The 17,747-nt window shown below is 62.1% G+C and overlaps 1 protein-coding gene, 1 non-coding gene and 1 pseudogene across 2 annotated transcripts; 2 read left to right on the forward strand and 1 right to left on the reverse strand.

The window, feature by feature from the left end:
- Positions 1–277: 277 nt before the first annotated feature.
- LOC131756510 (U6atac minor spliceosomal RNA) lies at positions 278–401 on the forward strand. Its single transcript, XR_009335684.1, has one exon. It is a non-coding gene; the product is annotated as a U6atac minor spliceosomal RNA (small nuclear RNA).
- A 2,181-nt stretch (positions 402–2,582) lies between these two features.
- EFNA2 (ephrin A2) lies at positions 2,583–17,481 on the reverse strand. The gene is made up of 4 exons (XM_059060389.2): positions 17,336–17,481; positions 6,808–7,121; positions 4,678–4,743; positions 2,583–4,021 (listed from the first exon to the last, which is right to left on the reverse strand). The coding sequence occupies exons 1-4, from the start codon at positions 17,479–17,481 to the stop codon at positions 3,900–3,902; spliced, it is 648 nt and encodes a 215-aa protein (XP_058916372.1). The 3' UTR covers positions 2,583–3,899.
- On the forward strand, positions 7,780–7,873 carry LOC131756530 (small nucleolar RNA U3; annotated as a pseudogene).
- Positions 17,482–17,747: the final 266 nt, after the last annotated feature.

Genomic DNA, 17,747 nt, shown 5'->3' on the forward strand with positions numbered 1-17,747 from the left:
ACCTTGGTGGTGGCCCCCGAGGCCGTGGCTGGTGACCGGTGATGGCCAGCGTGGTTCCTGAGAGACCCAGGCCCCAAACGCAAGCATCTGTCGGGACAGGGGTGCGCGCAGGTGGGCGCGGCCGTGGGGTTCCTCCACACACGTGTGTGCACGCGTGTCTGTGCATGTGGCAGATGACAGGTCCCAGGGGAGACTCCTGACTGTGGACCCGTCCCCCCCGCCCCGCCCTCTGGGGACTCCCGGCCGGGAAGACGGACAAGTAAAGAATCAGAGATTTGTGTTGTATGAAAGGAGAGAAGGTTAGCACTCCCCTCGACCAGGATGGAAGAGGCCCTGGGGCCTGACAACACGCATACGTTAAGACATTGCCACCTACTTCGGGCATCTAACCACTGTTTTTGACGTGGACCATAATGTTCATTGCAGCTCTATTTACAATAGCCAGGACATGGAAGCAACCTCAGTGAACCTACTTGCAGGGCAAGAATAAGAGGTAGACATAGAAAAAGGACTTGAGGACATGGGGTGGGAGGGGGAAGCTGGGGCGAAGTGAGAGAAGCATCGACGTGTATACACTACCGACGTATATACACTACCGAATGTAAAATACTTGGCTGGTGGGAAGCAGCCGCATAGCACAGGGAGATCAGCTCGGTGCTTTGTGACCGCCTAGAGGGGTGGGAGGGAGACGCAAGAGGGAGGGCATGTGGGGACATGTGTATGCATATGGCTGATTTGCTTTGTTGTACAACAGAAACAAACATAGTATCGTGAAGCAATTATACTCCAATAAAGATCTAATTTTTAAAAAAGATTCATGTGGTAAATTAGATGTAAATAATGCCTGGTAAATAAATACACATTATTGTGGGGAAAAAAAGAAGAAAAGAATCAGAGATTTGACAGCAGGGGGGTGGGGTGAAGGCCACTTGGCCAGGGAGGTCTAGAGGGGACATGTACCCCTTATGAAGAGGCTGGGGGAGAGAGTCAAGCGGTGGTCTGCAGAAAGGGCACACCAGACAGGGGGAACAGCACGTGCAAAGGCCCTGAGGTGGGAATAGAGCTATTTTTATACTTACCCATCCAAGGTCACCTTTTTGTGTTAAAATTTTGTCTCAAAAGTTCTCAGAATAGCTAAAAGGAAAAAACCCAAATGTCCATAAACTAGTGAACGGACAGAAAGTCACCCCTCCACACACGGGAGCATCACTCAGCCATGAAAAGGAGAGAAGCCCTGACACTCGCTACCACGTGGACGGACCCTGAGACCACGACGCTCAGTGAGAGAAGCCAGACACAGAAAGACACGCAGTGTGGGATTCCGTTGATGAGAGACGTCCAGAGCAGGCTGATCCAGAGGAACAGAGAGTGGGTTCCTGGTTGTCAGGGGGTGGGGAGGGGGATGGGGCTTCTTTTTGGGGTGATGGAATGTTCTGGAATTAGATGGTGGTGATGATGGCACAACCCCGTGAATGGATAAAAATTGTGGAATCGTACTTTAAATGGATGGATTGTGTGGTATGTGAACCATATCTCAATAACTTTTTTTTTAAATAACAAAATCCAAGTGAGCTGCTACGATTCTGCCCCACGACCCCTGCATTTAATCCTCGCCCTCCAGTCTCCTCTGTCGCCGTGGCCGAGTTGGGGTGTTCGAGTGCGGGGTCTCAGGGGAGTGGACATAGGGGGGCCTCCCCCCTCTCTGAGCCCCGGGGTCCTCTCCGCAGAGTGGGGGGGATCCCCTGGCTCTCCCTCCGTGGTGTTGGGCAGTGGCCACCCTCCGTCCCACTGCCGCTGGGCAGGGCAGGCGGGGCGCACACAGGGGTCTTTGTGCTACTTCCCGGCCTCATTAAGAGGCAGCCCCTGTCGCTGGACCCAGCACGGCCGAATTAATTAGCTGAGAGCCTTCCCCCTCGGCTAATTGTGCCTGCGACGCCGCGGTCCCTGTGGGTGTCACTGAGGCAAGGGGCAGCCCCGAGGCCCCAGTCTCTGCCCTGTTCTGTGCCTCTCCGGGGCCAGGATGGGGTGAAGGCCCCTGGGACCCCAGAAGCCTCTGACACGTGTCTTTTGGAAAGCCAGGAGGGAATTCGAGATGACAAGCCCCCACCCTTGCCTGGAGCCGTTGGAGAAACTGAGTCACCCCTCCGCAGAGCCTGGCGACCAAGACGGCACCGAATTTGGTTGGATCCTAAAAGACCTGTCATAGAACCCAAGGACAGCCCCCAAGTGAGGATGAGGGTACAGGAGGCCTTGACTGGCCGTGGGGTCCAGGGATTCCCACCTGCTCAGGTGCCTAGGGTGACAGACACTGAACAAGCCCCCGCTGTGTATTCAAAGCCAGCGCCGTCTCTTCCCTCCAGCCTCCCAGCTGCCCCAGGGGAGAGGGGCTTGTTCCCCTCTCCTAGGGGTGTTATGAAGGGCACAGCACCCCATAAGATGCTCAGTTTGGGGCCAGGCACCCAAACGATACACAAAACCAAAGGATCACCACCGGTCCCGGGGTCCCCAGACATTCCTTAAAGACACCCCTCCCCAGCAGGTTCCAGACCCGACCTGCGGCCCCCAAACAGACACGCAGCCTGGATGCTTACGCTCATTTTATTATAAAAAAATACAGAATCCAAAGTTGATTGTGACGGGGGTGGGGGGGCCCGTCGCCAGCTCCAGGCGTGGCAATGCCGCCCGCCCACGACCCCTACAAAAGTCCCCCACTGGCGTGCCCGAGCCATCCCCCGGCGGCTGCACGCCATATATATTTATATATAATATATATATAAAACACAGATCAGGAAAGGCGGGTAGAAATATGAAATCTGTATAAATGCGCTGTTTACTTCATTAGAGTGTTTTTGGGAGGGGGTTTCTCTTTTTTGGTGGTGATGTTCCCCTCCCCCCCCCGTTTTGTTTTGTCCTGTTTTCCCTTTTCTTACAAACATTATTAGTCATACAGTAGAGGGAAGGGGGTCTGACAGACAAAGTTTATTGTGAAGTGCGGCTTCTACGCTAAAAAGTCTACCCCAACCCCCCCATCAAAATAAAAGCCCCCCCCCCGCCTGCCGATGAAGGGGTGAGAGAAAAAGAAACATTCCAGTCCATCCTCAGGAATACAGTAAAAATAAATCACAGTATATACTTGCTGGCTCTATTTACAGAAATATAACATCTTCTCGGCCTCGGGGGCGACTGTGTGAGGCTGGGGGGACAGGTGGGGCCTACGTCATCTCTAAGACGTTGTGACGCTATGATTTCGAGGGGGCCGGGGCTCCATGGTGGCTGCTGGTGAAACCCCGTGGTTTTCTGCTCTAGGAGACAATCACCAGGAGGGAGGAGGGTAGAGCTGGCAGGACAGGGGTCTGAGGGCCCCCGACCAGAATCGGGGGGACTCACCACCACCCCCTTCTGCCTCAGGCCAGCCTGTCCCGTGGCACCTGGGGTTCCACTCCATGGTTGCCTCCACCCAGGACCCAACAAATGGGGTGACCACACCGAGGGTGTCCCAATCCCCCTCCTCTCAAGGGGGCCAGGGACCCCTGCCCCGTCCATTCTGCTTCCTTCCCAAAGTCACAGGTGACAGCAAGGAATAAGTTAAAATAAAAACTCAAGTCTTTCTGATGCAACCATGAAAAATACACTTAAAAAACAAAAACGAAAACCAACGTCACCAAGAGATCCCAGGGTTCAGCATGTCTCCCGGACAAGACAGCACGGCGAGGAGCTGAGCAGACATCCAGCCCCTCTGGCACAGGATGGGGGGACCTCGGCTGCCCTCACCCCCCTCCAGCCCTGGGGCGGGTGGACGGCCCCCTGCCTGGCAAAGCAGCACCAGTCGTGGGAGAAGCGGCGTCCCTATTTGGTCTCAGAGGCGGGCCATCAGGGCGGGGCCAACGTCCCATTGGGGACTAGGAGCCCAGGAGGGTCCACAGCACGGGGACGGTGCTGAGGAAGAGCTGGCAGCTGCGCAGGCCGCTGCATGAGTTATTGCTGGTGAAGATGGGCTCGGGGGCCTCATACAGGGTCTCGTCTGGGGGGACAGGGAGACAGGGGGGTCAGTAGCAGGCCTCCCACCCCCCACCCTGCTTCCTAGACCTCACCACGACCTGACATTCTTAAACATCTCCATTACGGGACTTCCCTGGCAGTCCAGTGGTTAAGACTCCGCACTCCTAATGCAGGGGGTACAGGTTCCACCCTTGGTCAGGGAGCTAAGATCCCATATGCACTGCGCAGCCAGAAAAAAAAATTTCCATTTCGCTGCACCTCTGAGGGCACAGAGATTCCTGCCCACCTTGGCTGAGGCTTTGCCTCCAATGCAGAGCACGGCAAACAGCAGGCGCCGGGTGAAGTGGCGAGGCTGCAGGACCCCCCTTCCCTATGTTTCAGAAGCTCAGAACATGGACCCGTTGGTCCATCTCAGAGAACTTCCGTGATACCTGCTCAGTGGGTCAAAGGGGCTTCGGCCTCAGTGAAGCCCAGCCATGGACTTCAACCCTCATTCTTGAAGGTCTGAAATGGCCCCATTTGCAGATGGAAAAACAGAGGCTCAGGCAGGGCCTGTCCCAGCCATCGCTGAGGTTGTGGGACTCCCCAGGCTATGCCATGCCCACCTCCTAACTCCGCTAACGACTCACTGGATTCTGTGAGTTAAGGACCCTACATGAACCCCCACCGAGAACTTACTGGTCGGTCGCACATAAACCTTCAGCCGCAGGCAGGGTCGGTCCACAGCATTGGGGGGCGTGGCAGCTGGAAGAGAGGGGTTGGGGGTTAGTAGGGCAGGAGGCTCTTGGTGCCTGAGACCTCTTGGGGCTGTATCCCCTTCCCTATGCCCGTAACCCAACCCTGACCCCAGGTTGGGGAATCCACCCATAAAACTCCTCATCATACATCAAAGCCCCAGACACAATGCCCATGATTTCCCAGAAGTCCTCTTGCACTCTCTCCCTACCTCTCACTTTGCTGAATCCTAACCCCAGAGATGGGGGTCAGGTGAGGTGTCTATGTCACCCCAGGGCTCCATCTCACCCCAGGGCATCACAGGGCAAAGTTCAAAGGTGATGAATAAAAATAGGTGTGTTTCCAATCAGCAAAAAAAGGGAATTCCCTGGCGGTCCAGTGGTTAGGACTCTGAGTTTTCACTGCCAGTGCCACGGCTTCCATCCTTGGTCGGGGAACTAAGATCCCGCATGCCGTGCAGCACGGCCAAAAACAAAACAAAACAAAAATCAAACAGCAAAAAAAAAAAAAAAAAAAAAAAAAAAAAAATCAGTGTAACCAAATGATTGACCAGGGATCAAATCCCTGCTCTCAGTTGCCTGTCGGCAAGTCACCCCCTATCTGGACCTCATCTGGCCCCTTGGAGGTGCTTTGGAAATCATTCTTTCCATCTGGGTGACGCCGGGAACCCAGTTACCCCTGGGAAGGAGGCAGCTTCCGGCCTCACCTGGAGAGCGACCCACACCGCCGAATCACGTGCAGGCCGAAGTGCATTGGGTCCTCACACCTAAAACTCCACCATAGGGCTCCCAGCTCCTTGGCCCACTGGGCGGGTGGGGGGCGTACCAGAGCATCAGCCATGAGTCAGGAGGGAGGAGCTCGGGGACCAGGACAGGCGCAGGGAGGAAGGCCTGAGGCCCTGCGGGTGGTGGGGCTCACACACGTGAACAGGCACGGGCACCCACACGGCTGCGGCTGGGGCTGCCCCCTCCCGTGCTCTCGGCCGGTCCTCTCTGTGGCCATCACCTCTGCCCGCCCCCCAGAAGCCCCTCGTGCTGGGAGATGAAGATAAAAAGCACGTAATAAAAGTAACATTCATCACAGAGATAGGACGAATAATTACAATAATTATCTTTATGAAACTCCCGTCTCCGAAAGAAAAATGTAATTTTTCTTATATTACGGAGACTTAATTTAAGCACCTTCTTCCCCTCCCCCACCCCCCTTCTTCCCTGTATTAAAAAGAAAAAATCCAAATAGAGAAGAGAAAAGAGAAAATGGGAGCCTTGTAGAGTTTAATCTGACTCAGCAGGAACCGGGGTGGCGAGGCGCTGGGTCCCTCTCCAAAGCCCCGGGGGCAGAGCCCCTCCTCCCACCTGCTCCCCCATCAGCCCCCAGGACGCTGAGAAATGGGACCCCACAATCCGTTGAAGTCTCACCGCGTCGGGAGAGGCATGAGTCTCAGGTGGGCTCCCTGATACCCCCTCTCGGCAGGGGCGATGCCTGGACCCCAGTATTCCTGGTTTAGGTTCTCAGACTAGTCTGCCAAGGTCCCACTGAACGGGAACTTGAACCCAGCCCCGACTCTGCCGCCTCCCCAGACCCTGCCCTTGGCACTTGATGGGAAGGAAAAAGGGGCCCCTTGGGAACCCCTGATGCCCAGGACAGGTGGGTGCAGCCTATCCGGCCCCCCCCGCAAGGCTCACAGCAGGACACGCATGCCCAGTGTCCCAAGGCTGCCACCAAAAGCTCCTCGGGGAATCTGGGCGCGGGTGGGCTGCTGGGAGATGGGGGGGTGGGCCCGGGAGACCCCTGCAGGGTCCAGGGTTGGTCGCCCTCACCCCCTCCCTCAAGATTCCGCAGGCCTCAGTTTCCCCCCTCAGTGCAACGGGTGGACGGCACCCCCGGTCTCAGTGTGGGACAGGCTGACCACATGGTCCCAGTCCAGAGGCCCAGAGGCTTATCCAGAGGCCGAGGTCACAGGGGGGCTTGCGGGGAGGATGGCGAGACCACCGGAGCGCCCGCCCGGAGACAGAGGCCAGCGCAGAGGAGGGCCCCCCCCCCCGCCCGCGCCCCTGCCCCGCCCCCACTCACAGATGTAGTAGTACTCGTGGCCCGGGCGGAACTCGAAGCCCAGCGAGAAGGGCGTGAAGAGCTGGAACTTCTCCGAGAACTTGAGCGGCCCCCCGGGCGCCGCAGGCCGGTTACACTCCCAGCGCTTGAAGCCGCGCTGCCGGTGGTCGCAGGAGGCGTGGCCCTCGCCGTTGACCATGTACAGCACGTAGTGCTCCATGCGCTCGGCCGGCGGCAGTGGCGCCCCGTAGTGCGGGCAGTAGATGTCCAGGTAGTCGTTGATGCTCACCTCCACCGTGTAGCCGCCGCCGTCGTCCGCCGCGCCCGCGTGGAACCTGGGGGCGGGGCCGGCGGTGGCGGTCAGCGCGGGGGGAGGGGCGGGGCCCGAGATGGGGATGACGGTTCAGTGCAAGGGAGAAGGGGAGGGTCAGGGATGGGGTAAATGGAGAGGGGTCGGCGGTCAGCGCGTGGGAGGGGACGGGGTACGGGACAGGGAGCACGAAGGCGGGTGGAGACGGGTCAGTGCAGGTAGAAAGGGGTAGGTCAGAGATGGGGAAGGGGGAGGGGTTAGGGGACCGATGGGCGGGCACCCTACCCACAGACAGGTGCCAGGGTCCGAGCCCACGGCCCCCTGACTGGCACAAGCCTGCCCCACCAAGGCCACGGCAGGCTCCTTGAGACTGGGACTAGCGCTGAGCCCACGAGGTGGGCGCTGGGGAAGAGGGGCTGCCGCCAGGCATTCTGGGTAACCACATGCAAACGAGTAGGTGCCACGTGACTCGGAGCCCCCCAGTCTCTCCACCCCCTGCAGAATCCACATCTGGGTCCCTCAGCCGCAACAGGCCTGGCACAAGATGTCCCCCCCGCACCAGGAAGCCCCTCTCCAAAAACCTGACTGCTTGACTTCAATGCCCCCTCCTCCAGGCAGCCCCCCACGCCATCCCCAGATGCAGCCTCCTCAGCTTTCCTTTTGCAGATTTGCCTGCCAAGGGCAAGACTGTACTTTCAGGGGTCATTTCTATAGTTCGTTACTAGAGAGATTTTAATATTACTCAGCCATTAAAAAAAACGAAATTGAGTTATTTGTACTGAGGTGGATGGACTGAGAGTCTGACATACAGAGTGAAATAAGTCAGAAAAAGAAAAATAAATACCGTATGCTAACACATATATATGGAATCCAAAAAAAAAAAAAGGTTCTTAAGAATCTAGGGCCAGGACAGGAATAAAAACGCAGACATAGAGAATGGACTTGACGGGGAGGGGGAAGGGTAAGCTGGGATGAAGTGAGAGAGTGGCATGGACTTACATACACTACCAAATGTAAAGTAGACAGCTAGTGGGAAGCGGCCGCATAGCACAGGGAAATCAGCTCGGTGCTTTGTGACCACCTAAAGGGGTGGGATAGGGAGGGTGGGAGGGAGACGCAAGAGGGAGGGGATATGGGGATATATGTATATGTATAGCTGATTCACTTTGTTATGAAGCAGAAACTAACACACCATTGTAAAGCAATTATAGTCCAATAAAGATGTGAAAAAAAAAGCGGCCGAGGGCAGTGTGGGACACAGGCCAAGTGTTCCCAGCCTTTCTGGGGCAAGCTCTGCCCCTCCCCTAGCCTCAGTTTCCCCAGAGGTTTGGCATAAAGGATGCTCAGGCTCTCCCTCACTCAGTCCAATTCAGGGGTGCCCTGGGTTCAAGACCCCCAGCCCCACCCGTTCCATCCTGTGTGACATCCTTCCTTCTTCCTCCAGAGCCTCCAAAATCTGGCAGCTACCCCTCAACTTCCTGGTCACCCCACCAGCTTCCCCACCACTGACACCTCCACCCCAAGCCCTGCCTCCCAGGCTTTGCTCTGGAGGTCTCCCCACACTGTCATGCAGCCTGCACCCCTTTCTCTGGCGGGGGGGGGGGCCTGACCCAGGCTCATCTGTCAAGGATGGAGGTCAGCTGAGCGAGGGACCAGCAGCTCCCCTTCCATCACCGCCTCGGGCTACAGCGCCAGGAGCCCCTAGACCTCCTGGACGCAGTGCCCCGGGCCCCTGTCATGTAAACGTGGTCTGGACCGAAGGGGGACAAGGGGGCCTCCCGAGAGGGGCTTATTAGCACATAAAAGGCCTGAGCACCAGAGGGGTGCGGGGTGGGCTCCCCGAGCCTCCTCCACTCCCTGTATCGGCTGGGAAACTGAGGTCCAGTGTGGGTCAGAGTCAGGGAGGGCTGCTAGGATCCCAGCCACGCCGCTGCCTCCGTGCCCGCCACGCCAGCCGCCCCGGCCCACGGGAGGGAGCAAGGCGGCCCCGATGCCGGGTGCGCTAATTCCCACAGCTGGCATCTGAGGGGGCCGGCTGGATTATCAGATGGCATTGGCTGGCCGCCCGCCGCCCGTGAGACTGTGCCAGGTGGGGGCAAGGGCTCCTGGGAACCCAGAGCTGGAATGACGGAGACAGGGGACCAGCTCACGCTGCCTCAGTCTCCCCCTCCGTCAGCGTGGTGACTCACGTCTGAGGCTGAGGTCAAGGCTCGCAGAATTTCAGGTTGTGGAGCAGGGGGAGCGGATTCACCTCCAGCCCCTTGCCTGCTCCACTGGGTTCGTCCAGGGATGGGGAGGCCACCCCCTCTCGCAGAGGCGGGAAGGCGTTTACAGAATAAATGTGTCTGGCCTCGGGGGTCAGTTGGGGGGCCGAGGAACCTCAAATGTGGTTCAGTCACAGGTTGGAACCCAGCTGGGTCTCAGCTCCTCTTTTCAAAGCCTCAGTTTCCAAGTCTGTGCCGTGCGGATGGTCCTCGAGGCTGATGGGAAAACTCCAGCTCTGTACACAGCAGGCGCTGCATAGATGCATATGCGGGGCGGCCCTGGGCCAGGTTGGGACCCTGCCCGTCCCTCAGACAGCTCCACGGCTGGCCAGGCACGGGCGTCTCATTGACCGGGCGCGTCCTCCGGCCCCTTGGGCACGATCGATGCAGAAGCCGCTCCAGGCTTTTTGAAAAGTCATTTTCGCTCCTTCCCGGCCCCACTGAAAGCCCCATTGATCAACCGATCGATGGCAGCTGTGGCCCAGCAGCCGCCCAGGGACCCAGCCTCACCCAGGTGGGCTCCCCTCCTCCCGCAGGGGAGGCTGTAACGCGGAACCACGGGCAGTGGGGGGGAGTCCTGGTCCTGGCCTCCGGCCCTCGGTGTTCCCTCTTGTCCCTGGCACGATGCCGAGGGAGGGATGTATACTCAACCTGAAAGAGAACGTGACTCCACGCCTGGTCTTTCTGGAGAGAACGGACTCCAGAAAGTGGGCTCCCCTTTCCTCCTTCCTGTCCCATCAGGCTTGCATCCCTCCCCCCGTGACACCTGCACCGTCAGGTCCCCTCAGCTCAGTTTCTGAAGAACATCAGAGAGTGAAGCTGCTTTGCTGCCTCAGAGGCTGGACGCCTGGGCCCCACTAGGGCGGCCAGACTCCTGGCCTCCCAAATTCCAGGGCTCACTTTTCTGAGTGTATATCAGACCCCGTGACCCACTGTCTCAAAGCCCTCCGTTAGCTTCCCCCGCACAGAACAAAATCCGCAGTCCTCCCAGGCCCACGAGGCCCTGTGTGGTCCCCATCCACCCCCAACCCCATCGCCCTCTGGCTCCCCCAGCTCACTCCCTTCCGGGCACACCAGCCTCCGGGCTGCCCCTGGTCCCACCCCAGGGCCTTTTTCGTTTTGGCTGCATTGGGTCTTCGTTGCTGCACGCGGGCTCTCTCTAGTTGTGGCGAGCGGGGGCTACACTTTGTTTCTGTGCACGGGCTTCTCTTCTCTTGCTGCAGTTGCAGAGCGTGGGCTCTAGGTGCGCGGGCTTCAGTAGTTGTGGTGCCTGGACTCAGCAGTTGTGGCTCGCGGGCTCTAGAGCGCAGGCTCGGTAGTTGCGGAGCACGGGCTTAGCTGCTCCACGGCACGTGGGATCTTCCCGGACCGGGGCTCGAACCCGGGTCCCCCGCATTGGCAGGCGGATTCCTAACCACTGCGCCACCAGGGGAGCCCCCACCCCAGGGCCTTTGCACATGCTGTTCCCTCTGCCTGGCACATTTTTCCCTACTTTTCCCAACTCATCTCGTTTGGACATCATCATATTTATACGTTTAAGCAGCCCATTGTCTGCCTTCCTTGGATCCTGGGGGTTGGCCTCCTTCTCTGCCCTTTTCCCTGTAGCCCGCACAGGCCCTGTATACAGTGGTGCTCGATATGTGTTTGCTAATCAAACAAAGCCCAAAGTCTCGAGGTCTTTGAGGTGCTAGAGTCATGGGGAGCAGAAAGCTGCACCCAGGTGAGGGAGTGAGGACCCCAGACAAGCGGGTCCCCAGGAGACGCCTACACCCACACATACACACCTGAGCTCTGGCCGCCTAAATGGACCACTTTTCTCCCTTCCCTGCTCTAAAATAGTGACGGCCTTGCTGCGTTGGCATTCCTGTTCCAAGTTGGCACCTCACCCCTGCTCAGAGTGACGGTTATGCAGGGGAGTGGGCCCCCACCCCAAATGGAGCCTGGTGAGAGCAAGACAAAGCCTTCATTTCCTCCTCCCTTAGTGCCCAAGCCTGACATGCAAATGCTCCGCCGGAGCGGCAGATAGAGATCGAAATTCTCACTAAGGGGTTAATGACTGATTTGGGGATGGTTCCCAGACGGGAGGGCTCCCCGAGGCTTTCAGACCTCCCCGCCCCTGCCCCGCCACCCCTTCACCCCCAGCTGTTCACCTTGCAGGCAGTCCCCCCAAAGCCCAGGTGACCCTTACCGGCCGCCACCGAGCCGTCCACCACCCCTTCCCCAGCGACACCCAGCTCGCAGCTAAGCAGCTCCAACCGGGCAACTGTCAAGTCATTAGATGCTAATAGCAAAGCCACTAATGAGGAGTCTCACCCAAAATGGGGGTGGGGTGCTGTGCCACCTTCCCAGACTGGAAACTGAGGCAAGGGCAAGGCAGGCAAGGCGGTCTGTGTCCCCCTCACTCCCTGTGGCTCCGCCTCTAGCTCCCTGGTCTGAGTCCATGCACAGCTCCCACTAAAGGCGCTCAGACATGCCAACAAAGATCCCAGCAAACAGCACGCCCAGGCCAGCCTGAGTGGGCAAAACGCCCCCGAGGCCCCGGGTGGGCCGAGCTCGCCGATCCCCGCCTGCCACCCCCAGCGAGACCCCTGAGACCTCAGTGTCCTCCCCCAGCTTTTCTAGGGGCCAAGAAGACACGTTCCCCCATCCAAGGCCTGGCCGCCTTCCTCCTGCTGGCGGGAAGTGGGGAGGACCTCCCAGAAAACTAGGGCCCCAGGGTGGTGCAAGATCAGCCGAGAAAGGACGATTATGGCCTTGTGTGTAGATGGGTAAACTGAGGCACGGGCCCCAGAGCTGAAGCGAGAGGTAAACAAATGGGGCTGGGGGGGCGGGAAAAGTAGGGGGAGGGCCTCAGGGCCACCCCACCCCTCAGGCCTCGGTCTGAGGCAGGAGGAGGCCCAGGAGCACGGTCCACGGGGCACGCCTGCCTCGGTCACCCCGCCCTCCTCTGCTCCCCGGTTTGCACGGTGTCCCTGAGGCTCCTTGGCCAGCCCCACGCGTGGCTGCCTCTTGGAGGGGGTCCCGCCACTGGACCCGACTTCCTCATGACCACAGATGAGTCACTTTCTCTGGGTCCACGAAACGGGGGCCCAAGGGGGAGCCCGACCCACGGGGTGGGCACATTAGGGGGTGCACGGCTGGGTTGGGGCAGGCGAGGGGCAGCACGGCCCAGGCGTGCTTCGGTGACCCGAAGCCAGGGTCCCTGCGTGGGAGGGGGTGTGGGGACAGGCCTCCCCCCAGGGCCGGCCGGCGCAGAGCTGGGACTCGGGCTTCTGTGCTCCCAGCCTTCAGCTGCGCGTCTGCCACGGGGCGGCCACAAAGGCGGCTCTGCCCCTTCCCCGCATGGCTCACCAGGTGGGGGAACGCAGCCGAGACCCCTCTGGACCCATCTTCCAAAGAGACAATTTCCCCAAAGCAGCACCTTGGGGGGGCAAGGCTGGCCAAGTGCCGGGTCCTGAGGAGGAGGAGAGGGGAAGGGGGTGCCCCGGGGAAAAGCCGCTGAGAGGCGGGAACCCCCAGCAGGCCCGGCTCGGGAGCTGCGGAACCAGCCGTCGGCCCTGCAAGAAGCCTGTCTCCCAGAGCCCTGTTCACGCACCTGCCGTCCCGAGGAAAACCACCTTGGCACCCGTGACCTCGAGGGACCCGTGAGCCTCATGGGACGTCTTCTGGGGGGTCCCGAGGTCAGAGACGGACGCCCCTTCCCCGGCCCAGCTCCCAGGCAGGCTGGAGGGCCCGCCCACACCGCCCTGCATCCTGAGCTGGTACCCAGCCTCAGTTCCTTCCTCTGCAAACTGAGCAGCCTGGGGAGGGGAGAGGCCCACAGCAGGGAGGGACCAAGGCTGGGGATAGAGAGCCGGCGGACCCCAACTTCAGCGCCCAGGCCCCCGGCAGGGAGGGGGCATCTCAGAACCACCCCCCAGCCCCAGCACTGCGGTTTCCCCCACTAATGCCACGACTGCTGCAGATGTGAGGGCCTGGTCCCCGAGGCTCCCCCACTTGCGCACGGGAGCTGCGTCGGTTTCCTCTCCCCCCCCCCGGGGGCCTCTGATTCCCTGGGGTCACGCCCATGCCTCGCCCGTCCACGCCGCACCCTGCTGCCATCCACAGAGCTGCCATCCACAACCCAGCGACCCACTTCCTTGAGGAGGCGCGGGGGCTCCGAGCAGACGAGCTGCCCACCCGAGGGCACAACCGGCCTTCCCGGATCCCCAGGTCCGAGTCCCGGCCCCCCAAGGCCCCCCAGACCCATGTGTCCTCACTCTCCAAGCCACCCCCCACCCTATCCCGCAAGCCGGCTGGTCGAGCCTCTTCCAAAGGAAACAAAAAAGCCTCATGCGGCAAAATATGGCATCGTCCCCTCCAAAGCCGGTTCCCCGGAGGCCTGGGCGAGGCTGGCAGGGAGCGGGGTGCCCGACATCGGCCCCCCCACCCCCGTGGGGAAGATGCTGCCCCAGTCGCCATCTTCCCACCCGGTCGTTTGAGAGGGGAACGTGGCTGCTGCCCACACCCGAGGGAGATCAGATCCTCCACCCAGGTCCTCACCGCTGGGTCCACGCGGGCTACAGGCCCCCAACCCGGTGGGGGCCCCGGGGACGGCGGGTGTCCCGCCGGTGCCAGCTCTGAACCTCGACGGCCCCTCTGCACCGAGGGCAGCAGGGAGCCCATGGGACCTGGCCGCGTCCCCCCAGCAGAAAGACACTGGGCTGGAGGAGGGGGCGGAGGAGGAGCAGCCGGGCGGGCAGGGAGGGCAAGCTGTGCCCCCGCTGGTGCGGAGTGTCTGCCCCCTCACCGGAGCCCCCGGGACGGCCAGAGCCGGGCCGCACGCACAGACACTCTAAAGACGTGCGTGCATCCCACGTACACACGCACCTGCTCCCCGGGTGCCAATGTGCACACACAGGTATACACACGCACCTCAGACACCACGTACATTCCACACCCAGACACGCTGCTGCAAACATGCATGCACCCCGCACACGTGCGGGGTACTCCAGGCACACTCACGTGGGCGCGTGCAAACATCCAGGGCCAGGGTCGCCGTGCACGCGTAGGCACACTAGCGTCTGTGTGGCAGGGTAACGCATGTGCTCCACACACACACAGTTCTGCACCTCCCAGGGCCCCAGGACCCCCGAACATCACGGGCGAGAGCACGCAGCTACACGCAGTGACACACGCAGACACACCCTGCAGCCCAAAGACACTCCTGGGTGCCCCCAGGTCCCCCACATACACGGATGCCCCCGCAGCCCCACGCTCGGCCCGTGAGCAGCCAGCCAGGACCCCCGGCCCAGTCCCACCCGGGCTGCGGACAGGTCCAGAGGCGCCCGGCAGCCGGCCCGGGAGTGCCCGGCCCAGACAGGGGCCGGCCCGAGAGACGGCTGGACGGACGGCCTGTCGGGGTGCCGGGGCCAGGTGGCTGGACTGGGCTCCACCCTTTGGCTGCGGCGGAGGTGGGTGCAGGGCTCCCTGGCAACGTCCGCCAGTCTCACGTGCGCGGGAAATACACGGCACAGCAGGAGAATGCAACTGGGAAGACATAGCCACATACACATTACCTCGGCGCGGATACCAGGCCCACCCAGGCGGGGGTGGCCGGCCTCACTGCGGCGCCACCTGGGCCTGCTCCTCCTCCGCTGGCGGCCCAACTGCCCGCCACCCGAGCCTGCCCAGCCCCGGCTCCGTCCCTGTCCCCACGGCGCCTTTTGTGTGCACCCCTGTCTCCAGCACGGCCCCCGTCCCCGCGTTCCCCGTCTCCTCCGCCTGCCGCCACCACCAATCTCTCTGTTTCGACCCCAACCTCGTCTCTCCCCGCGCAGGCCCGTCTCTGCCCGCGGGACTGCCTCCTGCATGGGGCCCGCTCAATGACTCCACACCTCTCCCCGCACCCTCCGACCCTGGCAGCTGCCCCCGGGACTGGGCGCCCTCAGCAAGTCTCCATTCCGGGTGCCCTCGGACCACGAGGCCGGACAGCACCCCTCCTCCCGTGACTGGCACATACCCTGTCACCGGACGCAGATTCCAGTCCAGACACCCCTGGATACGAAACCTCCTGAGGGGCCCCCCGGGCCTCCAAGGCCCCCTTTGGAAGAGCCCTTGAACCTCAGCGATGGATGGAGCCCCAATTCTGGACCCAAACGGGCTTCTTGGGCAAGGGGCTCCCCAGGGCCCCAGACCTCATCGCAAGAGGTCGGGGAGGTCACCTGCCACCCAGGATGCCCCAGGCAGAGAAGGGGGAGGAGAGGTAGGAGAGGGAGGCCCTGACCGCCACGGTCTGCTCTGGACAGCAAGGCGGTCCCCTCGGGCGGCTGCTCGGAGCAGGGCTATCAGGTCAGCAACAGGAGCCCGGCCCCAGGGGCTGCCTCCTTCCCGGCCGAGATCCTGCCTGCGGCCCGGTGGCAGGTGGGGCAGCAGGCGGCCCCAGCAACCCCCTTCTGTCCCCGTTCGAGGCTCCTCGCGTGTCTGGCGTTTGCTAGAACAAAGGACAGGCCATGCCGGGACGGAGATTCCGGAGCTGAAACCAAAAACTTGGGCCGGGGAAGTGCTGCCCGCTGGGCTCCCTGCTCGGCCGCGAGGAAGAGCCTTAATCAAACCCACATGTGACCAGCGGGGCGGGCCGCGCGGGGGACCAGCTCCATGGTGGCCCAGGCCAACCCTCCTAGGCCCGGGGTCTCTGCCCTCGGCCCCGGGGCCCAACCCCATAGCCAGGCAACGGAGGGGGGTGTCTGGGCGCGCTGCCTGCCCCCACCCAGGACCCTGACTGCCCTGGTCCAGGCCAGCCTCAAACATAGCCCTTTATGCAACTTTCCAGCGGAGGATGGAGAACGGTGGGGGACGGTGAGGGGACGGCAGGCTGTGGAAGGCGGTGCGGCTGGCGCTTGAAAACCAGGAGAAAGTGACTGGTAGCAGAGAGGGTCACGGGGCGGGGAGGCCAGCGGCTCTGCCCCCACGTGCAGCCCGGTTGGCCTCGATACGACGGTGACCCTGACCGCGGGCCAGACCGGAGCAGCAAGACCCCGAAGCCCCATCTCCCACGGATCCCCAGCCCGCCCCAGCCTCCCAGACCCTGCATGGCCCGAGGCGCCTGCTGCTGTCCAGGATGTGGTCAGTCACCAGCAAACTTTTCTCACTCGACAAACAAGGGCTTCTGCTGCCCTCCAGATGGCACTCAGCGTCTGACACCGAGGAGGACTGCAGGCAGGCGGGCGGGGCAACTCGGCCGGGCGTGGCAGGCTGGGCACAAGGCCACCTGGGTCCCTGCCCCAGCTCTGCTCCCCTGTCCGTGACCTTGAGCCAGCCGCTCGGCCCCTCTGTGCCTCAGTTTCCCCACCAGCGCCAGGACAGGAGAGGACGCCACCTGGTCAGGACTCCCGGGACAGACCCCCAGCCCCCTTGGTGCCTCAGTCTCTCTGTCTCTGCAAAGCAGGGGCCAGGGACCCTCTGCAGCGAACGTGGACGCCGGGCCGTAGGGAGGGACATTCTAACTTCCCCAAGTTCATCTGGGGAGCCGCCGGCAGGACGTACCCCTGGATCCCTCCCCCGAGGGGCCACTGTCCCCCACCTCCGGGCGCGGCTCAGTGACAAGGTTCCCGGGAATCCCCACCAACTCTAAAGCCAGCGGAGGTCCCTGGAGAGGCCAGAAGATGGGGTGCCCCAAGTCCGGGGAGGGAACTCAGGGCCGCACTGCATCTGAGGGTGCCAGAGGGGATCCCCAAACTCCAGGGCCGGCGGCGCGCCGGGGCATGCAGGGCGCCCAAATCTGCAGGCGGCGGGGCGCCCTGGGGGTAGATGCACACGGAGCGCGAGTCCCCCAAACTCTGGGGCCCGGAACTCCCTGGGGGCGCCCGTGAGAAGCGGGCGCCCCCACTCCGGGGGCAGCACGCAGGGTCGCCCCGAGCCCGGGGCGGGAGACCAGGCTGGGATGGGGGCGTCCAGAGTCTCCCGGCGCCCGGTCCCCGCCCGCGGCCACGCTCACCTGGGGTTGCTGCGGTTCCAGTAGACGGCGTAGCGGTCCGAGTTGGCGCGGGCGGCGTCCTCGGCGCGCGCGAAGGGCGGCGGCGGCGGCAGCAGCGGCAGCAGCAGCAGCAGCAGCGGCAGCAGCGGGCGCTGCGCGGGCGCCATGGCCCCGGTCCGGCCGCCGCGCTCGCCTGGCCGCCGCCTGCCAGCCGTCTCCTCCTCCTCCGCCGCCGCCGAGCGGGCGGGCGCGGGGCGGGCGGGAGGAGGGAGCGCCGGCGCTTGGAGATCCCCAGCCGCCCCCGCCTGAGCGCGCGCGACCTCGGGCGCCGGAGAAGTCAGGCGGCGGCGGGCGGGGCGCCGGGGTCGCCCCGGGCGCCGGCCCGGCCGCTCGGACTGTGAGAGCGCGGGCCGTCGCCGCCGCACCGCCGGGG

Source organism: Kogia breviceps, chromosome 4 (assembly GCF_026419965.1).
Source record: "Kogia breviceps isolate mKogBre1 chromosome 4, mKogBre1 haplotype 1, whole genome shotgun sequence".
NCBI lineage: Eukaryota > Metazoa > Chordata > Mammalia > Artiodactyla > Physeteridae > Kogia > Kogia breviceps.